Below are 22,933 nucleotides of genomic sequence, written 5' to 3'. Positions count from 1 at the left end.
TCGAGTCCACACCGCCATTTAATCATGGCTGATGGGCATTCCAACTCCACTTCCCTGCACTCTCCCCATAGCCCTTAATTCCTTGTGAGATCAAGAATTTGTCAATCTCTGCCTTGAAGACATTTAACAGCCCAGCCTCCACTGCACTCCGTGGCAATGAATTCCACGGGCCCACCACTCTCTGGCTGAAGAAATGCCTCTTCATTTCCGTTTTAAATTTACCCCCTCTAATTCTAAGGCTGTGCCCATGGGTCCTAGTCTCCCTGCCTAATGGAAACAACTTCCCAGTGTCCACCCTTTCTGAGCCATACAATATCTTGTAAGTTTCTATTAAATCTCCCCTCAACCTTCTAAACTCTAATGAACACAATCCCAGGATCCTCAGCCGTTCATCATACGTTAAATCTAGCATTCCAGGGATCATCCGTGTGAATCTCCGCTGGACACACTCCAGCGCCAGTATGTCCTTCCTGAGGTGTGGGGCCCAAAATTGGACACAGTATTCTAAATGGGGCCTAACTAGACCTTTATAAAGTCTCAGAAGCACATCGCTGCTTTCATATTCCAACCCTCTTGAGATAAATGACAACATTACATTCGCCTTCTTAATCACACACTCTACCTGCAAGTTAACGTTTAGAGAATCTTGGACCAACACTCCCAGATCCCTTTGTACTTCTGCTTTACGAATTTTCTCACCGTTTAGAAAATAGTTCATACCTATATTCTTTTTTCCAAAGTGCAAGACCTCGCATTTGCTCACATTGAATTTCATCAGCCATTTCCTGGACCACTCTCTTAAACTGTCTAAATCCTTCTGCAGCTTCCCCACCTCCTCAGTACTACCTCCGTGTCCACCTATCTTCATATCATTGGCAAACTTCGCCAGAATGCCCCCAGTCCCTTCATCCAGATCATTAATAAATAAAGTGAACAGCTGCAGCCCCAACACTGAACCCTGCGGGACACCACTTGTCCTGGTTGCCATTCTGAAAAAGAGCCTTTTATCCCAACTCTCTGCCTTCTGTCAGACAGCCAATCCTCAATCCAAGCCAGTAGCTCACTTCGAACACCATGGGCCCTCACCTTACTCAGCAGCCTCCCGTGAGGCACCTTATCAAAGGCCTTTTGGAAGTCTAGATAGATAACATCCACTGGATTTCCCTGGTCTAACCTACTTGTACCTCTTCAAAGAATTCTAACAGGTTTGTCAGGCATGACCTCCCTTCACTAAATCCATGCTGACTTGTTCTAATCTGACCCTGCACTTCCAAGAATTTAGAAATCTCATCCTTAACAATGGATTCTAGAATTTTACCAACAACCAAGGTTAGGCTAATCGGCTTATAATTTTCCATCTTTTGTCTTGATCCTTTCTTAAACAAGGGGGTTACAACAGCGATTTTTCAGTCATCTGGGACTTTCCCTGACTCCAGTGACTTTTGAAAGATCACAACCAAAGCCTCCACTATTTCGTCAGGCACCTCCCTCAGAACTCTAGGATGTAGCCCATCGGGGCCAGGAGATTTATCAATTTTTAGACCTTTCAGCTTTTCTAGCACTTTCTCTTTTGTAATGCCTAGCATACTCAACTCTGCCCCCTGACTCTCCTTTATTGTTGGGATACTACTCACTGTGAAGACTGACGCAAAGTACTTATTAAGTTCTTCAGCTATTTCCTTATCTCCCATCACTAGCCTTCCAGCATCAATGTGGAGCAGCCCAATGCCTACTTTTGCCTCTCGTTTGTTTCTTATGTATTGAAAGAAAATTTTAGTATCATTTCTAATATTACTAGCTGGCCTACATTCATATTTGATCCTCTCTTTCCTTATTTCTCTCTTTGTTATCCTCTGCACGTTTTTGTAGCCTTCCCAATCTTCTGATTTCCCAGCGCTCTTGGCCACTTTATAGGCTGTCTCTTTTTCTTTGATATATTTCCTGACTTCCTTTGTCAGCCATGGCTGTCTAATCCGCCACCGGATAATGTTTCTTTTCTTTGGGATGAACCCCTGTACTGTGTCCCCAATTACACCCAGAAACTCCTGCCATTGTTGGTCTACTGCCTTCCCCGCTAGACTCTGCTTCCAGTCGATTTTCCTCTCTCATGCCCCTGTAATTACCTTTATTTAACAGTAACACCATTACATCCGATTTTGCCTTCTCTCTTTCAAATTGCAGACTGAACTCTACCATATTATGATCGCAGCCTCCTAAGTGTTCCCTTACTTTAAGATCTTTTATAAAGTCAGGCTCATTACATAACACTAAGTCCAGAACAGCCTGTTGCCTTGTGGGCTCAATCTCAAGCTGTTCCAAAAAGCCATCCTGTAAACATTCCATGAATCCCCTTTCTTTGGATCCACTGGCAACATTATTCACACAGTCTACCTGCCTATTGAAGTCCCCCATGATCACCATGACCTTGCCTTTCTGACATGCCCTATCTATTTCCCGGTGCATCTTGCACCCCTGGTACCGATCACTGTTAGGAGGTCTGTACATACCTCCCATTACGGTTTTTTTTGTCTTCGCGGTTCCTCAACTCCACCCACACAGACTCCACATCCTCTGACTCACCTTATCTTCCTCGACCTGCATGTAACTTTTGCCATGGTTGAGTACTAAGTTCTACTCCAAAGCCACAACTATTGTCCTCCTGGTTGGAACTGCACTTGCCAGTTTCATTTCTCTCTCTCCTGCCATAGCCTGATAATTATCTGCATTGCAACTGATTCCCTTTTCATTCCTGCACTATTGTCTTTAAGATTCCCTGAGGCTATTATTCTTGGCCCCTACTTTTTCTCATTTGTGTCCTGCTCCTTAGTATCAACATCCAAAATCATGGTGTCACTTTCCATTTACATATGTTTCTGGTAAGTAGCTCGTTTCCTTTATTTCTCTTGATCCCACCACCGTCTGTAAACTGTCTACTTGTCTGACACCCAGTACAGGTTAGCAGGAATTTTCTTCAATTTTATAGTAAAAGAGTGGAACCTGTGGTTTTTAGATCCTATCACAAACTCTGTTTCCTTGCCACTGACCCCAATCCCCTCAAAAGTACATCTGAGGTTGAACCAGGTTGACTGTTACCTTGGTGATATTATTTGATCGTAAGATGGGCTTCCTACCAGACATCTACACCATCACTAAGGACAACCTATCTCCATTTCTGTGACATATGGCGCATTTTTTGCATTAATTTTGAAATACAAGTAAATATTGAGCCTTTGAAATGGCTGAACAGATGCCTAACTTCTTTGATTGTAAGCCTATCTGTTGAACCTTTCATCTATTTGTGAACTTCAAAGGCACTAATGTATTAAGCACTAGAGTTTTGAATATACAGTTGTGCAGTGGAATCCCTTTCTATATGCTTGGCTGTGTTCTAAAACCTAATTGAAAGTAGTGCTTTTTATTTAGTTTGACCATTTTTAGGACCTCTTAAGAAGAGCAATGTTTTCCAAGTCAAGTTTCAATAGATGAATGAAATGCTCATGCGTATAAAAATAAAAACAAAGAATGCCTGCTGTATGTGGTTTAGAGAAGGCATGGGAATATGGAGCAAATTTGGAAAATGATGATGGGGGTGGGGGTCGCACAAGTACTGATCTCAGTCTGAGCTGGTACCCCAGAGAAGGAAAGCAGGTCTTCTATCCTGGATTTGGCATCCATTTCCACCTAGGGCTTTCTTCTAAAGATGGTGGCCTTGACTCTAGCCTGCCCTGACTCCCTGGGTCGAAAATTACATATGTGCACGAGTTTCTTCAGAGCTTGGAAATTATGTGTTGGAAACTGACCTGACTTGTGCTTACTGAGTCAATGATGAAATCTGGCCCAAGGTTTCAAAATGTAACACAGCTGTCAATTGGTTAATAATTTATTCTTGATATATAGATTGATCAAAAGAACAGGGTGAACAGCAGAAATATTAACGGTCTCATAGATTATTCAGAGATAATGTTCTCCCATCTCCTTCAGTGTTGTGTATGGATCCATCCACAAGCAAGCATGGTTACTACCAGTTTCTTCCAACAGTTATATTTTGGGACTCTCATTTTTACCTTATTGATTATGATACCCATGATACTTAGGAGTGTTTGTCTTCCTCACTTGGATATTGATGTTCTAATAACACCTACTCTGATTGTCCTCTCCAGTAAGGGCTCACTCCGTTTCCTCTACTGACAAAAAACTGGATCTATTGTTCCTCGATTTCCACATCTGGATCACACCTGCCATTTTTACAGGATCACAATCTATATACCTCTGCAACAGTCCTACCTTTATTGTCATTTTAAGTTAAGTAAAACTCATCACACATTGCTAATCATATCGTCATTATATTTCCAACTGTAACAGTTCTGCTAGTGCAATTCTATTTGGAATGTTCATCAGAGTCAATTAGTATCACATCATAACTTCATGTATATTCCAAAAACATGGATGCTACATATGGCAAGAACTAGGTGTTCTTTGGAACAGTCTACATTTCAGCAATTTTTTAAAATCATATACCCTTATGCCAATTTCCTTCTTCAAGCTCATGCACACTCAATGGTAGGAGGAAATGGTGTCTTTCTTTTATGCAGATTCCCTTCAACAAATAAAATTTGGTTTATAATTGACTGCTATTTAAATTACTAAACTTATGCAACTTCTAACAAGCTAATATATCATTCCTCAACTTAAACATCTCGTTGGTTTGTATGTGGTCTGTAGGTTTGGTGAAAATATTGAACTAAATGACAGAAATAGTTTAGCAGTAGTGTGATTAAGACAAACAATCATGTTAGGATATTCAAAATTATACCTTAAACTATACTTTCATAAAACGAGCCCTCAACTCTAAAGCCGTGTATGAAGTTTTTCAATAAAAACATTCTAATCTTTTTTGTTCCTTCCTTTATAGTGAAATTTGCTGCTGCCTACACTAATGGTAAGCAATTTCTTATTACACAAGTCTTTCTTTCTAAATAATCAAGGAGTGAACATTTTTGGTTCTGTGGCAACATACTGAATATTTCTGTAGCTTACTACTTGATAAAAACAATTTCTTTGGAAAACTAGTTTCATTGTCAAAGTGCTAGCAATACACAGCAGTTTTGCCAGCAGCTGGAGAGGAAACACAAATGAGCATTTTGCATGGAATCCTTTGCGGATTCATTGAAGTAAGTGTAGAACATCTTGCCTGATGTACTTATGATTGCAAGTTCTAGTTTTGACAAGACACAACTCAGCCATTTGGGATAAAAACAGAAATTGCCAGCAAAACTCAGCAGGTCTGGCAGCATCTGTGGGAAAAAAAAAGCAAAGTTAAGATTTTAAGTCCAATGCCCAACATTAGAACTCAACCATCTAGGACCTAGCTTCTCAAACATTTCCCATTATGATCCCATAATGAGCTTGAGGAGGGAGACCTTTGAGTGTTGGTTGGGTGTGTGGGGGCGTACAGTGAGAGAAAAAACCTAATGGAGAGGAAGCACAACTGCTATTACTTCGTTGGAACTCAAGATCAGTTATTAACTGCTTTAGAGCTGGTAACAACAAATTTTAGCTCACTGCCCCATTTAGGGTTCCAAACCCCAGTTCAGGAAGCTTCACGTGGGCTAAAAATTTGTGTCTGGTGGTACTACCAAATTGATTGCCTGCTGCTTAATTTATTTGCAAGTAGACAGCCGATCCATTTTGTCCCACTACTCAAGACAAATTTCTACATCAATCTCTACATGTGTGTGATAATAGTGAAGTAATCAATGAAATATTACTTCTCTTTCTAGTTCCTGCAAATGCAATGAACCCAGATAGCGTTGTGGTGGCATATCAAAACATATCTGCCCCCATTGGGTCAGAAGTGGTATTACAGTGCTACAGTCAACGAATAGTTTGGACCCAGGATCGTTTGAATGACCGCCAACGTGTGGCACATTGGGACTGGTTCTCAATCAACGGTGAATACAAGGTCGATCGTGTGCTTGATATGTTCTCAGCAGGGGACCATCGGCTCTATAACAGCTACAATCAAGGGAGAGTACTGATGTCAACTTCTGCATTCTCCAGTGGAAACTTCTCTTTAGTGATAAAAGGTAAGAGCAAACTGCCTTCCCGTTTTTATATTGGGAAATTTTACTTATTGTAATTGGCACAGCTGTAAAATAGATTGCCGTAAAGAGACACTTTTCATATCGTCTAGGGAGATATAATGACACTGCCTATTGAATAAGGTAGGGTACAGAATATGCCTGTAGAATATGCTGAGGTACAATGGCACCATTTGTAGAATAAAGTAGATAAAGGAGTATGAATCGTTAGAGAAGTACTGTCAGTGGAGCAAGGTGGCCCTCAACTAAAATATTAAAGGATGTTTAAGGAAATGAAGAGAAATAGGAGATTCATGACTAAAATTGGCGTAGTTTCTTATCAGAATAATGTTTCAGTTAAGGCCAGACATGGGATCTTGAATTGCAGATCAATTTGTTTATCTATGGTAGAAAAAAAACTGGGCACATCATCAAAGGACAAGAGTAAGTGATGAGAAGAAAGCAAGAATTTCAAGTCAACATGGACTTAATATCTAAACAGGAATTCAGCAAAGACAAGTACCATCTAATATTTATTGGAACATCTTAGAATGCCACACAATGGGTAGATTGGTGTGAAATATTTGGACTTACAGTAGGGCCTTGATATGGTACTTTCAGAGATTTGTGGCTATGGGAAGGATTCTTGTAAAAAAATGGAGGATGTAAATTAGATAATACATTAAAAGAAGTATAAGCAGTGATCCACAGTATTATGTCTGTTTTGGGCATTTGACATGTGACCTTTGTTCATATTTATCACTGATTTGGTGCAAGTGGAATGTCATAGTTTACAATGATACCAAGTTTGTGGCCAGAAAGCAGGAATCTAGAAGATGAATTAAAGTCATTAGTGATGTTTAGTAAAGGACAGATAAATCATAAACGTCCACTAGCATATATAACAAAATATGTTTATAAATTGATGATATTCAAGAATTCTTTTGAAATTTATGTTCATCAAGCTGATAATCATCTACTCATTCGAAATTTCTCCATTTGGTACCTACAACACATATTTCTGTGATTACATACAGAAAGGGTTAAGATTTTGAGTAAAACTTTTGACACTGGCCAAAAATTTGACTCCAGCAATTTATACCACACCAGTGTAAATTCTTCTATTTCCTGTTCAACCAGTTTCATTAAAATGCTAAATAAAATGTTTAACTTACTGTCAAATAACACTGGTTGATTTCTGCTTTATTCACACGAAACAGAATCTGCACAGTCAGACACACCAAGTTCATTTCCCTCAAGACATTTAAAGCTAGTAGTTTGGTATGAGCTTGGACCCCTCCCCCCAGAAAATAAATGGCTGTTTTCCATTCTGATTTGCTCTTCCTGGTTTTGCATGGCCAACTCTGAGAAATTTATACTGCACTGCTGCTTGTTTTTGGTGCTCAATCAAATTGCTTTTCTATTAGCGCACCACTGATGTAGCCATTTATCACTGGATTTTGCAGGAACACATCAAACATTTTCAGGCTGAACTGCCCTTTGCTAAAACCACACATTCTTTCAGGATTATCCTGGAAACAAAATAATTATCCTAGACTTCTTTTTTCCATTACCAAAACCTTCTTTAAACCATCATCTTTTGGCCCCCTCCTTCGCCTTTAACAAGTGCATGGAGCTGAAAGACTTCTATGTCACTGCAATAGAGATAATCTATCTTTCTTTTGTCTACAATGCCAAACTGCGGCTCAGTGTTCCATTGTTATGAATTTCTCTTGTTTATCGCCTGTCTTCCCTCTTGCACTGTGCTAACTTATCATGTCCACTTCCTCCCTTCAACCCGATTCTAACATAACTCTGACTATAGGAAGGATATTATTAAGCTGGAGAGGGTTCAGAAGAGATTTACCAGAATGTTGCCATGCATGGAAGGATTGAATTATAAAGAAAGGTTGGATAGGCTGGGATGTTTTCCACTAGAGTGTACGATGTTGACCTTATAGAGATCTATAAAGTCATAAGAGGTATAGACTGGGTTAATGGTAGGTGTCTTTTCCCTAGATGAGTGATTTTAAGACATGATAGACATATTTTTGAAGTGAGAGTAGAGAGATTTTAAAAAGACATGAGGAGCAATCTTTTGGCACAGAGGGTGGTTCGCATGTGGAATGAACTTCCTGAGAAAGTGGTGGATGCAGGCACAGTTGCAGCATTTAAAAGACACTTAGATAAGTACATGAATAGGAAAGGTTTGAAGTGATATGCGCCAGGAGCAGGCAGGTGGGACTAGTTTATTTTTGGATTATATTTGGCATGGACTGAAGGGTCTGTTTCTGTGCTGTATGACTCTGTGATTTGCCTTCCCGGTTCAATTCTAGTTGACATCGTAAACAGTTCCCTCATATAGATAATGTTACCGTCCATTTAAAAATGACTATTACCTTTTCTTCCCACTCAAGACCCATCCTTAACTCATCTGAAGTTGGCATTAATCTTTAATAACCAAATTTGATTTCTTTCTAAAGACCTTGAACATCTTGCTTTCTCCCAAACGCGTGCCTTCCTTCCTGCAACTCTGTGTTTGAATATAATCAGTTATGTTTCCGACCCTGGCTGGCCACTGAAGAAGCCCCAGTTAGAGTTACAAATAATACCCTCTCTAACTCTGACCACAATGCTCTACCTTTTCTCATCTTCCTGAACTTGCCTTTAGCTTTTGATATGACTAACCACAGCATCCTTTTCCAATGCCTTTTGTTCTGTTACCTATCTGAGCGGATTAGTCATTGCTTGGTCTCACTGTTTCCCCTCTCGATGCAGTTAAAACGCCTCCTGCAATGTCTTCCTCTGTTCACACCTGCACCATTACTTCCAGCATCTCAAAAAAACCTGCCCTAGGTCCCCTCCTCTTCTTCATCTACACGTCAATCCTTGGTACTCTTATGACCAGATCTCAGGCAAGGTTTCCCAATTTGTTATGCTTCTAGCCAGGATACTCCAAATGGTTAAAACACCCTTAAAGTTATTCACATGCCTCCTTGGTTGGTTGCGACAAGATTAATTTGAATAATGATCTCTTTCCTTGTGTATATCTTTTCTCCCAAAGCCAAATGAACTTGTCTTTTACGAAGAGTCAGCTAACTAGGCTGTCTTGAATGACCAGAAAGATTTAGTTTATTAATTACTGAATAGCTTAGAGGAGGACTTACAGTTTGGTGTGTTCCCCTGATTCTGCCTCCAACTTCTAGGTGATTGAAGATACCGATTTGGAAGATTTATTGTTGTAAGAACCTGCGTGAGTTGCTGCAGTTCACTTTCCCAGTGGTATACACTGCTTCCAATGTGCATGAGGGGTGAATGGGGTATCAGTCAAGCTTCTTGAGTGTTGTTGGAGCTGTACTTAGCTAAACAAGTGGAGATTATTCATTCACACCCCAGACTCATGCCTTCAGGATATTACTTCTTAAAATTGTTCTGGCATTGTTTGACATCAAGCCCAAATGGGTAATATTCCAATTTCTTGTATCACCACATGCTTGTATTTCCAAAGCTGTATCCAAACTGCTATCTAAAGGCACATGCACTAGAACTTCAGTCTGAAAGTCCATGTAATTTGTGGAATGTCTTTTTTTTCATCTGGTGCGTCTGATCTTAGGTTTAGAAAGGGATTTTCTTAGCTTTGCAGATTGTTTAGTGCATGAATTTTAAGTCAAGATATTAAAATCAGTAACTTGAAATAAAGCATTTGAAGTAAGGACATGAGTAAACATATGGTCCCTCTGGAACCAGTCCTGCCTGTTGTTCAATATAAGAGTGGCTATCTGCTTCAACCTTATTTTTCAGACTACAGTGCTATCTCTTGAATCCCTGAGATCAGATATTTGTCTATCTCAGCTGTTAGTACGCTCTACAGTGGAGCAACCATAACACTCTGAGGCAGTTAATTCCCAAGATTCACAACCTTCTACACAAAGAAATCTCTCAACTCAGTTCTAAATGATCAACATTCTATTTGGAGACTGTGCCGTCACAGTTTTTCCATCAACCAATCCACATTTTGTGCTAATATATAAACCTGAATGCATAAGCCTTTACCTTGCATATTAACCTGCTTTGGCACCTTATGGAATCTTTTGCAAATCCAAGTTTACTGCATCTGCTGGCTATCACTCATCTACCGGACAGACGAGGTACTCAAAAAATTCCTACTGTCAAACTTCCTGTTTTTCAAAACATTATTGACTCTGTCTGACTGTCTGATGATTTTTCTAAATGCATGTTGGTATTTTTTTAAATTATTCCAAAATATTCCCAGTGACTGGGAATAGTCAGGCTAACTAATCTGTAGTTTTTTGCTTCCTCCCTACTCTGTTGGATAGCAGTGTTCCACTTGGCAACTCCAATTTGCTGGGACAATTATAGAATTTAAGGGATTTTGGAAAACTGTAACCTGAGCATCCAATATCTCTGCAACTAGCTTTTTAAGAAACTTGGTAGATATAGGCCATCAGATCCCGGGGACTTGTCGACTTTTAATCTCCAGAGTTGCTCCAGTGCTTCGCCTCTTCTGATATTAATTCAAGTTCCCCTTTGATTAGACTGTTAAATTCTGCATCTGGCATATGATTTGTCTGCAATGGAGACAAACACAAAATATTGGCTTAATGTCTTTGCCATTCCTTTATTTCCCATGATGATTTCTAATATATTGATCTCTCAAGAGAACAGTATTAATTTTAGCTACATTCTTGTAAAAGGTCTTCCTATCTGTTCTTTTATTTCTGGCTGGTTTAATCTCCAAAGTTTTTGTTTTCCTTTTCATTAACTTTTTGGTTACCCCTTGCTGATTTTTAAAAATGTCCCGGTCCTCAGGCTGTATCTAGGCTGGTATTCTGATGCAGTGCTGAGGGAATGCTGTCACATGCCATTTAATCTAGGCTCCATCTGCCCTGTTAGGCGGTTGTAAAAGATGTCATGGCACTGTTTTAAAAACAGGATTGTTATCCCTGGTGGGCTGACCAATACTTATCCCACAACCAGCATCATAGAAACAAATTATTTGACTGTTATGACGCTGATTGAGGGAACTTGTTACGTGCAAGTTGGTTGCTATGCTTTCTACATTACAATGATGTACAGTTCAAAATGGATTTAGTTGACCAAAAAGTGCTTTGGATTACCCTGAAGTAAAAGCAGTACAGAAATACAAATTCTTCTTTCTTTTCATGAGTCCAAAGATGTGCAGTTTAGGTGGATTGGCTGGGCTAAAATTGCCCCATAGTGTCCAGGTATGTGCAGGCTAGGTGGATTAGCAAACGTTTGCGAGGTTACGGGATAGTTTGAGGGTGGATGGTGGGTCTGGGTGGGTTTGTATGGAGGTTTGGTGCAGACTAAGGTGGCCGAATGGTCTCTTTCTGCACTGCAGGGATTCTGTGATTCTTATTTCTATTATTTGCAATATTATAATCCTGTTTTAATCTAATATTATCCTTAACTTCCCCAGTAACCCACAGATGATTATTTTTCAGAGTTTTTGCTTTTTTATGAGCTTTATTTTTGTTAAATGTTCTGAAATTTTTATTTAGGTGTTTCCCACTTTAGTGAACACCAGATCTTTTAGTCTATTTGTCCATCAAACTTGAGCCACTTCTCCGTTCGTGGAAATTAAAGGAAACAGAGATTTAAACATTATACTTGGTGATGGTGCATTCTTTAAAACCAGGAAGGCAAAAGCTTTTACACTCCTGATCAAAGCTCATGAGTGCTGTGATATTCATTTTATGTCAGGATCAGTGCATAAAGCAATTCGTTCCGTTTGGAGATTTTATTGAGGAGTGAGTCTTCTCATGCTTGAGACAAGCTGATAGTTGGTTTTTTGCTGTGAAAGTGAAAATAGAAGTAACTAGTATTTTATTTGTGATGCTTTCAAGTCTTTAAGCTTTATTTTAATAATCCACAACCTCCACTAATTTCAATTACCTGTTACTTTGCATCTTTTACAGATGTTAGGACAAATGATCGAGGGATTTACTCATGTAATCTTCACCACCATTATTGTCACCTTTATGAAACAGTCAAAATACAACTCAATATCACCAGATCAGGTAAGAGAAAAGTGGGACTGGCATCAGGTGGGGTAGATGAGCACAGAATGAAGGAAACATTTAGTCTATTTTTGGTGAGGTGACTTGAAACTGCTTCTGTTCATGCAAAGGAGATGAAGATACAAAAACTAAGAAGGGCACAATGGCTTGAAGCAGAATTTTTTAAATTCATCCGTGTTAAGCGAGCATCACTAGCTAGGCTAGCATTGATTGCCCATCCCTAATTGTCCTGGAGAAGGCAGTGGCAAGTTGCCTTCTTGGACCACTGCAGTCTTTGGAGTGTAGAGATACACTGTTTTTAGGGAGAGAATTTCAGGATTTTGTTACTGCAACAAACAAAGAATGGCAACGATCTTGTTCCAGGGGAGGATATTGTGTGACTTGGTTGGGATTATGCAGGTGGTGGTGTTCTCATGCATTTACTGCCCTTATCCTTCTAGATGGAAGAGATCATGTCTTTGGAAAGTATTGCCAAAGGTGACTGCTTTCATTGATGGAATATTCTAGAATAAGTGATATAAACATAAGCTATTCAGAACAGTAACCTTACATATGGGGTGTCTGAGATTGTGGAGAGTGCTACTAGAGATGATGATTGGAAGGAGAGAACATGAGTAGAATTTTGCTGTTCACCAGTGGCAAGTTTGCAGAGGTGCAGGTCATGTGAAATATCTGGGTTGCCTTTCCCCCGACCTCTCCTCTGTTGACAATTTTATGCGGTATGTGCGAGAGCCAGGGTGGCTCGCCAACCTTTCATCAATTGAAGTCTGGCCACGAAGGTGACACATCCTGTCCAATGTCAGTTTTAAGCTGATGAGAAATGTTCGGTCTCACTCTGTTTGGGCTTCAGACAGGAAACAGGGACGGTGGATATCCTTCATGAAGGGCCCCTTTGCACATTGGTTCCCATCCTGAACTCCTATTCCCCAACCTACTCCATCAAGAATTGCTCTCCTGAGTGCTCTCAACACTAACCACTCTCCATCAAGACTCTCCCTGCCATGATATTCCCACACATTATCTGGTCTTGGATTCTGGGACTTGAAATCTGGTCACTGCTGGTAAAGCATATGCTGGCCATTGCTTCAACTGACCCTGCTGGGCCCAAAGAGTTGCCAGTCAGTCAAAAATGGCAGCAGCCTACTTGGACAAAAACCTCACCTCAGAACGGCTGAGGTTCCACTCCAGCTAAGTTGACATTCTGTGGAGTGGTAAATGGCTATGGGACTGCTATGTTCAGCAAAGGCTGTTCTAGTGGTGGGCAGGAAACTTTGTCATCTGAAATGTTCTGCCCATGTCAACATTTAAGAATAGGTATTGATAGATAATTGGAGGAAACATTAAGGAGTATGGAACCAAGTTTTGCATATGGAATTGTGATATTGCTTGTTTGGTCCAAAAAGACCAGCACAGGCTAGTTGAGCTGAATTTCCTTTTTCCCTGCTATAATTTCAGCATAATCCTTTGACTGGTTTGTAGACACATCTCTCTCAGCTGTCGTGATTTGGTTTATAAAGGATATAAGCTCTCTTACACCCAAATATACAAGAGATTTGTGAAAATCATTGTCACTTCTAAGATGTATTATTTTCAGAGGATGAACAATCCTTTCAAACTTTCATTTTGGCTGGATTATTTGTTTGATCTTGGACTCTGGAATACATTCTCATTTGAAAGTTGATGCCCATTGCATCTCATTTTAGAAGTTTTTAGATGGGTCAGGTCTCAGTTTAAAAGGTGGGACACTGCAACATATTCTCCAGCTCCTGAATTAATCGTATTGAACAATCAAGTTATCATATTTTCATAGAATCCTGATAGTGTGGAAACAGGCCCTTCGGCCCAACAATTCCATACTGACCCTCAGCGTATCCCACCCAGAACCATCCCCCTAATTTACACATCCCTCTACAGAAATCAGAGCACTCGAAGGAAACCCATGCAGACGCAGGGAGAATGTGCAAACAATCGTCCAAGGGTGGAATTGAACCTGGGTCTCTGGCGCTGGGTCCTGTGCTAAACACTGAGCCACCATGCCACCCCCAATTTCTTCGGTTCTTGACAGTATCAACAGTAAGTTTCAGCCACATGAGTTTCCAACTGAAGCATGAGATTACTAACTTTATATCACCAAAAAAACATGAAATCATAGGGATGAAAAATAGAAAAATGGTGGTTAGGGCCTAAATATTCTATTCATTTTTTTATATCCCCTGCCTGTCACCTGCTCTCCATTATTTCTCAAACCTAAACATCCAGATCCATCCAGGGTAAGGTATGGGGGGAATAGTATTGATTTAAGTTTTGTATTGTACAGATTGTAAAGAATAATGGATTTGAAGTGAATTAGCTGTATCCACAAGCTGGCAGAGGTATAATGCCAACAAGCATTGTTTTGTGCCACTGCTTTATTCTTTGCAAAGGTCCCCAAATCTAAATGTCCCAGACTGAGTCACAAAATATGGAACTGAGCATTTGATTGATCACGCCATCTGAGTGTTAAATTTTTGTGGAGTGAAATACTAACTGAGAGACACTAGTTTATTGATGACATGATATGACTCTATTAGAATACTGCAAAAACTTGACGAAAGAATGACAACATTGTTACCTGTCACTGTGGAATATAATGCTGATAAACATTTTGCCAATAAACAACATCTTTTGGTTACTCATTCAATAAATAGTACATAGCACATTCCAGGGAGGTTACTGTAAACACAGTGAACAGAAAAAAACTTCCCACAAATATGTTGCACCAGAAGTGTTTCTATTATTACTTTTGCTGAAACAGCAAATGCTCCTTCAGTGCTTTCTTTGGGCGTTCCACTTGCAATGGGCTTTAAGTGATTTTTGTCTTTTAGCCTCTCCTATTTTCTGGAAAGGACTACAGCCAGTCCTGAGAATAGAAATAGAATGCTTTTGTGGGTTTAGATTTTCAGTGTTATCTTGAATAATAACAGGATTGGACAGTAGGGATAGTTTAATTTAAAGATTTATTGAACATTAGGAGATTAGTACAAACAAGTTATCACATCTGTATACTCAGAAGTAATCTGCCCATTAGGGACTAGAGCTGCTCCAAACAATTTTAAGTCTCGTCATGGAAGAGCAAAAGGTGGTTGACCATCACCCCCCACCTTTATATTTATACCCTTAGTTACAGGATATTGTTATGTATTCCTAGCAGCTTTTCTCTCAACTGAACTTAAACCAGCTCTGTTCACATCTGAAGAACATCACACACCACGCTGTTGTACAAAACTGCTAGCAACTGTTGTGCTCCAGTTCCCTCAAAATGATCTCGTCGCAGTGCATTTCCGTGATACGGCCATTCTGATCTTAACCTACATTAATCCTTATCTTTTAGGCAATTAGCAAACTTAATCACATTATCTCATTCCGTGATACATATTAGGAAAACATGTTTGCGGATTTTGAGAATTGGATCATTCCTGTGCTGCAGAGGACTTTTTGGGTGCAAAAGTTGAAAGGTCAAAAGAACTGGGAGGATTGTCTGCTGTTTACAAAAAGCCAAGTGGCTTTGAAAGAAAATCTATTAAAAGAAAGGTAGAAGATTATTTACGGCTTATAATAGGTGGACAAACATTCTGAGATTTGGAGCAGGGAGCTGGGTTAGTGCTGATGGCTGTCTCTGAGAAACAATATAAACTTTAAAGAAATCCAGTTGAAGAAATATCTCAGTGAGCCATTTCCTGAGAATCTGAGACCTCCAAAAATCAGTATCTCTCATGTCCTTGTAAATCTTGAAAGCCGAACTGTTGATTTCACTTGTAAGACTTGTGCCTCACTAACGTGTTACCCAAACAAGAGTCTTCCACTTATCTGTGGCTGACAACACAATTTCATTGGCAAGAAACTGAAAACCTGTGACAGCATCATCTCATTCTCCCCTTTCAGCCTGGATTCTTGGTCAAGGGGGTTTTTCCACTAATTTTTTCCTCATAATTGCTCTGCAGAGCTGTGTTATTTCGTCTCATCTGTGTGTTTAAAGGGATACTGTTTAGACCTGTGCAGTAATTGATGAACACTTTGGCCATGTGTTAGAACCTTTAGTGGTTTTCTAATAACAGGTTAGTTTGAGAAATTCTCAAAATTAAAGTGAGAAAATCTCTTTTGTTCTAGGAAGCAATAATAAAGAGAAACAGATTAATTATTTTTGTGATCATTAACATTTACACTATTGGTACGGCTCATGGAGTTGTGTGGTCTTATTTTCAGCACATTCATCCCGTCAGTCATAATACTTAATTTAAGTTATCAACCTGTAATATTTTAATGCTTCCCCACATTTTCTTAAATGCTGTCAATGAAAGCAAACTGTTGAACAGCCCTATATATGAATGGGTCCAAGCAATGATGTGATGGGGGCATGATTTAAGATGTGTTTTTTGTCAGGCAAGATGTTGAACACTATCAAAGAAGGCAAATCAGTGACATTTGCCACTACTGGCTGACATATTCCCCCATCCCAATAGCTGAGTTCAGAAGGAAAGATAAAGAATGGGAGGAAGTCATCTTTGAACACCTCTGATCATAGAGAAATATGGATTGTAAACATTATCAATAAGGCAAAAATAAGATTGAAGAAAAGTGAAACAATTTCTCCATCTGGAATGATTTTGAAAGAATCAGTTGAAATAGCACCATTAACCAGGAGGGAATTGTCTATGGACACTTCTGTAGATGGAAATTCTGCCTTGAAGGATGGCTGTATGGATGAATGAGGAAACCCATATAGAAGGGGAAGGCACTATTGGAGTGATCGAAAGGGAGGGTGTACAGAGAGAATGTGACTCTCTTAATTTCAAATTTGTGTTGATTCATTTTTCAAAGTTGCCTGAATGCTAAAATTACACTATCAGAAATAAAATGCCTCTACTCGCTTTTGACATCTCCCTCCAACCTCCAGATTACGAGGTGCAAACTTGATTATTCCATTACCTAAGGTGTCAAGTAAAATTAACTGCAAAGTCCATCTTTGCTCACAATATTAAATACCTTGATGAGGTCTCCAAAGGTGTTGTGCAAGCAGTTGGTTTGCTCACTACGCTTAATGTATTTGTCCAAGTACAAATACCATGCCTGTGGTACCTCTATTTTGTGTATGCTATGAAAACTATGTGATTTACATTCATATAAGGATTGAATGAATTTTGGCTCAACCTTACATTAATAGTATGCATTAAAAAAGTATCTTTCTTTGATTCAGAGATGGGTTTCACAGGCAGTAATTCGCCTACCTGGTCGTGCTTTGTTACCCTTTTTAGAATATAGAACTAGCTATAATTTATAGAAGAAATTTGATATCCATTGAATAACAGCATTATGAACATTGCCCAACAGTTAAATAGATCATAAATATGTTAACTTCTTGTTAAATGCTTGTTTGCCTCAATCCTTCCTCTTACAAGCAAAGATGAATTGAGACATATTGAACGTAGTTTTATCCTGATATCATGCACCATTCAAAGTCACGCATTCCCACAGGTTTATTGCAAACGTGCAAACCCAAGTTAACTTTTAACCTTCCTGAAACAAATATTCCAGGGTTTTAATTTTTTGCCTGACCTATTTTATCATCTTATAATAATCTAGTTATAAATATATAAAAACACAAACTGCGTGAATTTACGTTAAATTTTCCATTCTAGATTTTTTTTCTCCCTACATTCATGACCTAAACTGCCTGTGTAAGCATGTCATTCATGCTCCCTTCTGCTAGTAGAGCCATCATCAGTTCCCCCATTGGAAAGGAGATATAATTAGAGTATGATAACTTTACAAGGCGGTTTCCATTTAAAAAGGACAACATAGAAATTTAAATGGTGAATGATAAAACTAAGGTTTCATTGTGTCAATTTAAAATTAGGACTGAATGATGTCTCTGTATCTGGATACTTTCCATTCTAGAGCTCTAACTGCATGCAACGGAAACCATTCACTATGCAATACCACAGCTTGACTGCTATTTATTACTTACACAATTTCTAATTGAGTGTGCTTTCTGTTTGTAGCAAAAAAGGTGAGGAAGATGTGGGATGGAGAGAAGACTGTGATTGTGGCCTTACTTGGCACAACTGTGGTCCTGCCTTGTGAAAATCACAACCACATTTGGACAGAAAGACATAGTGAAGAAGAGCAACAGGTGGTCCATTGGGACAGATCACCTCCTGGTGTCTGGCATGACCAGGCTGACCGTCTGATTGACCTCTACGCTTCGGGGGAGCAGCGATCTTACGGTCCTCAGTTTATCAGGAAAAGGATGAATATATCAGAGACTGCATTCGCTGATGGTGATTTTTCACTGACAATCTCTAACCTTAGCTTGGGAGATGAAGGAATCTATTCATGTGATTTGCATCACCATTACTGTGGAATTCATGAGCGTCGCATCTTCAACCTCTTCATTACAGATCCAGTCAAAGTGAACTTTACACATAAAACATGTAAGAGATTTTTCATATTCTGATTCATTAATAATTTTACATGTTAAATTTATAGGAACCCCTCTGCTACTTTAGGTATTACATTCCACACCAAAAAAAGGAAGGTAATTTAATTTCATGATTTTTAATCATGCTTCTTCCCCTTTGGGTTTTTCATTTCCAGAAGTCATGGAACCAATGCTACATTCTCTCATGCATGTTAGCCTGCTCAGAAAGAGTCAGCATGATATGGAGGTGTTACTGTTGAGCTAATCCTGTTCCGATTCACTATGCCTGTTTTTTATTGGGGTCATCAAATAGTGATTAGGAGCAGTAACCTTGGACAAATTTCCACTAGCTCTGGAATGTTGATATTTTAACACCCCTATTGCTGCCATGAGTGAGTTCAACAAACTCAAAATGTGCTTGGATTTGAATTACAGTTTAGTGCCTTTTACAAACCAGAATACAGAGGAAGCTTCCTGAACTCTGCCTTACTGCATAGTGGCAAAGGTCTGCAGCATCCTATGTCCAATTATTTGTTATGTTAGGACACCATCTTCAATTAATAGAGTCTGATATGATCGCATTGTTGATGGGAACATATCATTTATCAGTCAACGACATCTTATTGGCTGTCTTCAGTTGACAGTATTAGATGCATAACATAACCTATAACCTAATCTACTGAATGCAGAATGCACTAGAAACAACCACAAAAAGTTTCAAAATTTGACTAAAGTCTTTTTATTCTCTCTATTCTTTACTTCCTGTCTACTTCTCTTCCTCAGCTTTCCTTCCTCTACTTAATATCCTTCATACTGACTGTCTTTGTGCCTATCTCTCTCCAATCAACTGTAGCTATTTCTTTGCAAACAAGTGGCTATAAAACAAAAGATGGAAAATTGTGGTTTATCTATAGCCTTATTGTTAGCCAACTGTGATTAATACGGAGATTCACAGAACCAGCTGTGATTGAATGATTGAATAGTTATGGCGTACAAGAAGGCCATTCAATCAGTTAAGCTTGTAACAACTCTCTGTGGAGCAGTTTAGCTAGCCACTACATTTTTTCCCCATAATGTCACCTATCAGGTGCTTATTCACTTCGTTTGGAAAGTCACGATTGAATCTGCCTGCACCACTGTTTCAGACAGTGCATTCCACTCACTGCATTAAAAAAAATTGGTTGTGAGCCAGCTGTGATTAATGCATGGTATTATTTGCTTTTGATGTTGTTTATTCTTAAACTGTGCATTTGTCTTATTCATTTTTTTTATTCATTCATGGGATGAGGGCACCGTTAGTTAGGCCAGGATTTATTGTCTATCCCTAATTATCCAGAGGGTAGTTAAGGGTCAACCACATTGCTGTAGGTCCGGAGTCAAACGTAGGTCAGATGTAGGTAAGGATGGTACCTTCCGTCCCTAAAGGGCCAGATGCATTTTTCCGACAAGCAACAATGGTTTAATGGTGATCAGTAGATTCATATTGAATTCAAACTCCACCATCTGCCATGGTGGGATTTGAACCTGGGTCCCTATATTGTTACCTGGGTCTCTGGATTAATAGTTCAGGCAGAGTTCAGGGAGCTTCCTCTGTATTCTGGTTTGTAAAAGGCACTAAACTGTAATTCCAATAAGTCATCCCCTCCCCAGAAAACAGTTTGCATTCAAAAATGTTTTATCTAATTTTTAAAGTGAGATAAATCTAAATGGGCAGGATGATGTACTCCATTCATTGTTTCAGACTCAAGAAAAGTATAAGCCTCCACTCAGACTCTTCATACAAAGAAGAAATGAATGATTTTTTTCTGTGTCAGAGACATTTGATCTTCAAAATAAATTGTGAAAATAAAGATGCTAGGTTGTACTATACCAGCTGTCCAGGCTGGGAGATGAGCACATTAAATGAGAGGGAAGTTGGGGGATGATGTGCTTGTCATCTTTTTGCCACCATGGCATTTTAGCATGGCTGGGAAAGTGGGGGACAAACACCATGCCTTTAAGCCAACTGGGCCAATTAAATAGCCAGTTGAGCCTCATCCTGTCTTTGCTGACATCCTAATGGTATGTGGGCTACGATTTGGTATTGGAAAACAGCAAGGTGAATGCAGGTGGCCTTCCTGCAGGCTTGAGATTGAAGCCTTGTAATAGAGCACAATGTGACAAAAGAAGTGCTCCCCTGTTAGCACTGGCCTTTGTTGCATTTGTCTCACTGCCATACTGTTGTAGCTGAGTCTGTCTGACAGGCCCCATTGACTCCAGATCCCACTGACCAGTTTTGAATGCACTTGAGCCTATGATGTCCTCTCTGATCGGTGTAATCTGTTCCCAGTGGTTTTTCAGAACAAACAATCCTCTGAACAGTTGGTGGATAGGGCAGTAGATCCTTCTTTGAAAGGTCAAGAGTCCTGATGGCTACCATTTTGATGACTAACAAGACTATAATAAGTAAAAATTCCAGCCAAGATGTTTGATACAGTTCTCAGAGCAAATTAGAAATGATTAGTCTTGAAATATGATTGTTCCTTTGTCCCAGCTGCGAAGTCAGCACACAACATTCATTCACATTTAGAGCCATTGTTTCCATTTCTGCTCCTTTCGAATTCTAGAATGGTTACAGCATGCATGGAGGCCATTTAGCCTGTTATGTCTGTCTAGGCTTTCTATAAAATCTAGGTTTACTTCCCCTATCTTTTTCTAGGGAACCTTTCTCTTAAGATTATGATCCAGTTCTTGCTTGAAAGTCATGATTGAACCTCCCTTTGTCTCACTTACAGGCTGTGCATGTCAAATCCTAACCGCTCACTGCATAAAAATTTACTTTCTACACATCAAGAGTTTAAGCAGCTCATTATTTTGCACTCCTCCATGATTAAGGTCACTTTAAACACCACTAACTGTACTGATGTGCAGGCCTTGAGTTTGTGCCTGGAATTGCACAATAGAATTGTCATTGCTGTCAGACTCATAAAAATGAAACATACTCTGGTGTAAGCTGTTCACCATTATATAAATGACACCGATAAAACTCAAGTAGGTGGTAAGCAATGTCTTGTATCACTGAAGGATTTAATAATTGAGAACTCTTTGCATTATACGTTTTAAAACAGAGCTGGAAACATCAAACTTTGTCTTAAATGAAAATAGCAGGACATGATTTCACATACACACATACACACACACACACAGTTTTGGTTTGCATGTTTTCACACAGCTCGGCCTCACTACAGGGTGTGGTGTTATCTGCTATAATTGTCAGCACCGCTTAGGAAGTATATATGTCAGAAGTCAGATTGCAGACCAACTAGCATGTTATTCAGAGATAATGGGAACTGCAGATGCTGGAGAATTCCAAGATAATAAAATGTGAGGCTGGATGAACACAGCCGGCCTAGCAGCATCTCAGGAGCACAAAAGCTGACGTTTCGGGCCCAGACCCTTCATCAGAGAGGGGGATGGGGAGAGGGTACTGGAATAAATAGGGAGAGAGGGGGAGGCGGACCGAAGATGGAGAGTAAAGAAGATAGGTGGAGAGAGTATAGGTGGGGAGGTAGGGAGGGGATAGGTCAGTCCAGGGAAGATGGACAGGTCAAGGAGGTGGGATGAGGTTAGTAGGTAGATGGGGGTGCGGCTTGGGGTGGGAGGAAGGGATGGGTGAGAGGAAGAACCAGTTAGGGAGGCAGAGACAGGCTGGACTGGTTTTGGGATGCAGTGGGTGGGGGGGGAAGAGCTGGGCTGGTTGTGTGGTGCAGTGAGGGGAGGGGACGAACTGGGCTGGTTTAGGGATGCAGTAGGGGAAGGGGAGATTTTGAAACTGGTGAAGTCCACATTGATACCATATGGCTGCAGGGTTCCCAGGAGGAATATGAGTTGCTGTTCCTGCAACCTTCGGGTGGCATCATTGTGGCAGTGCAGGAGGCCCATGATGGACATGTCATCTAGAGAATGGGAGGGGGAGTGGAAATGGTTTGCGACTGGGAGGTGCAGTTGTTTGTTGTGAACTGAGCAGAGGTGTTCTGCAAAGCGGTCTCCAAGCCTCCGCTTGGTTTCCCCAATGTAGAGGAAGCTGCACCGGGTACAGTGAATGCAGTATACCACATTGGCAGATGTGCAGGTGAACCTCTGCTTAATGTGGAATGTCATCTTGGGGCCTGGGACAGGGGTGAGGGAGGAGGTGTGGGGACAAGTGTAGCATTTCCTGCGGTTGCAGGGGAAGGTGCCGGGTGTGGTGGGGTTGGAGGGCAGTGTGGAGCGAACAAGGGAGTCACGGAGAGAGTGGTCTCTCTGGAAAGCAGACAGGGGTGGGGATGGAAAAATGTCTTGGGTGGTGGGGTCGG

The 22,933-nt window shown here is 40.1% G+C and overlaps 1 protein-coding gene across 3 annotated transcripts in view; it reads left to right on the top strand.

Moving 5' to 3' along the window:
• Positions 1-22,933, top strand: part of LOC125466732 (matrix remodeling-associated protein 8-like) — a 65,724-nt gene that overhangs the window by 15,563 nt on the left and 27,228 nt on the right. For all 3 annotated transcript variants that reach the window (XM_048561666.2, XM_048561667.2, XM_048561665.2), the window contains exons 2-5: positions 4,913-4,939; positions 5,781-6,086; positions 12,041-12,142; positions 18,181-18,612. In XM_048561666.2, the coding sequence (XP_048417623.2) occupies positions 4,913-4,939; positions 5,781-6,086; positions 12,041-12,142; positions 18,181-18,612 (867 nt within the window). The remainder of the gene's footprint in view (positions 1-4,912; positions 4,940-5,780; positions 6,087-12,040; positions 12,143-18,180; positions 18,613-22,933) is intronic.

This window comes from Stegostoma tigrinum, chromosome 28, assembly GCF_030684315.1.
Source record: "Stegostoma tigrinum isolate sSteTig4 chromosome 28, sSteTig4.hap1, whole genome shotgun sequence".
NCBI classification, from domain to species: Eukaryota; Metazoa; Chordata; class Chondrichthyes; order Orectolobiformes; family Stegostomatidae; genus Stegostoma; species Stegostoma tigrinum.
This window is presented reverse-complemented; position numbering and strand designations above follow the sequence as displayed.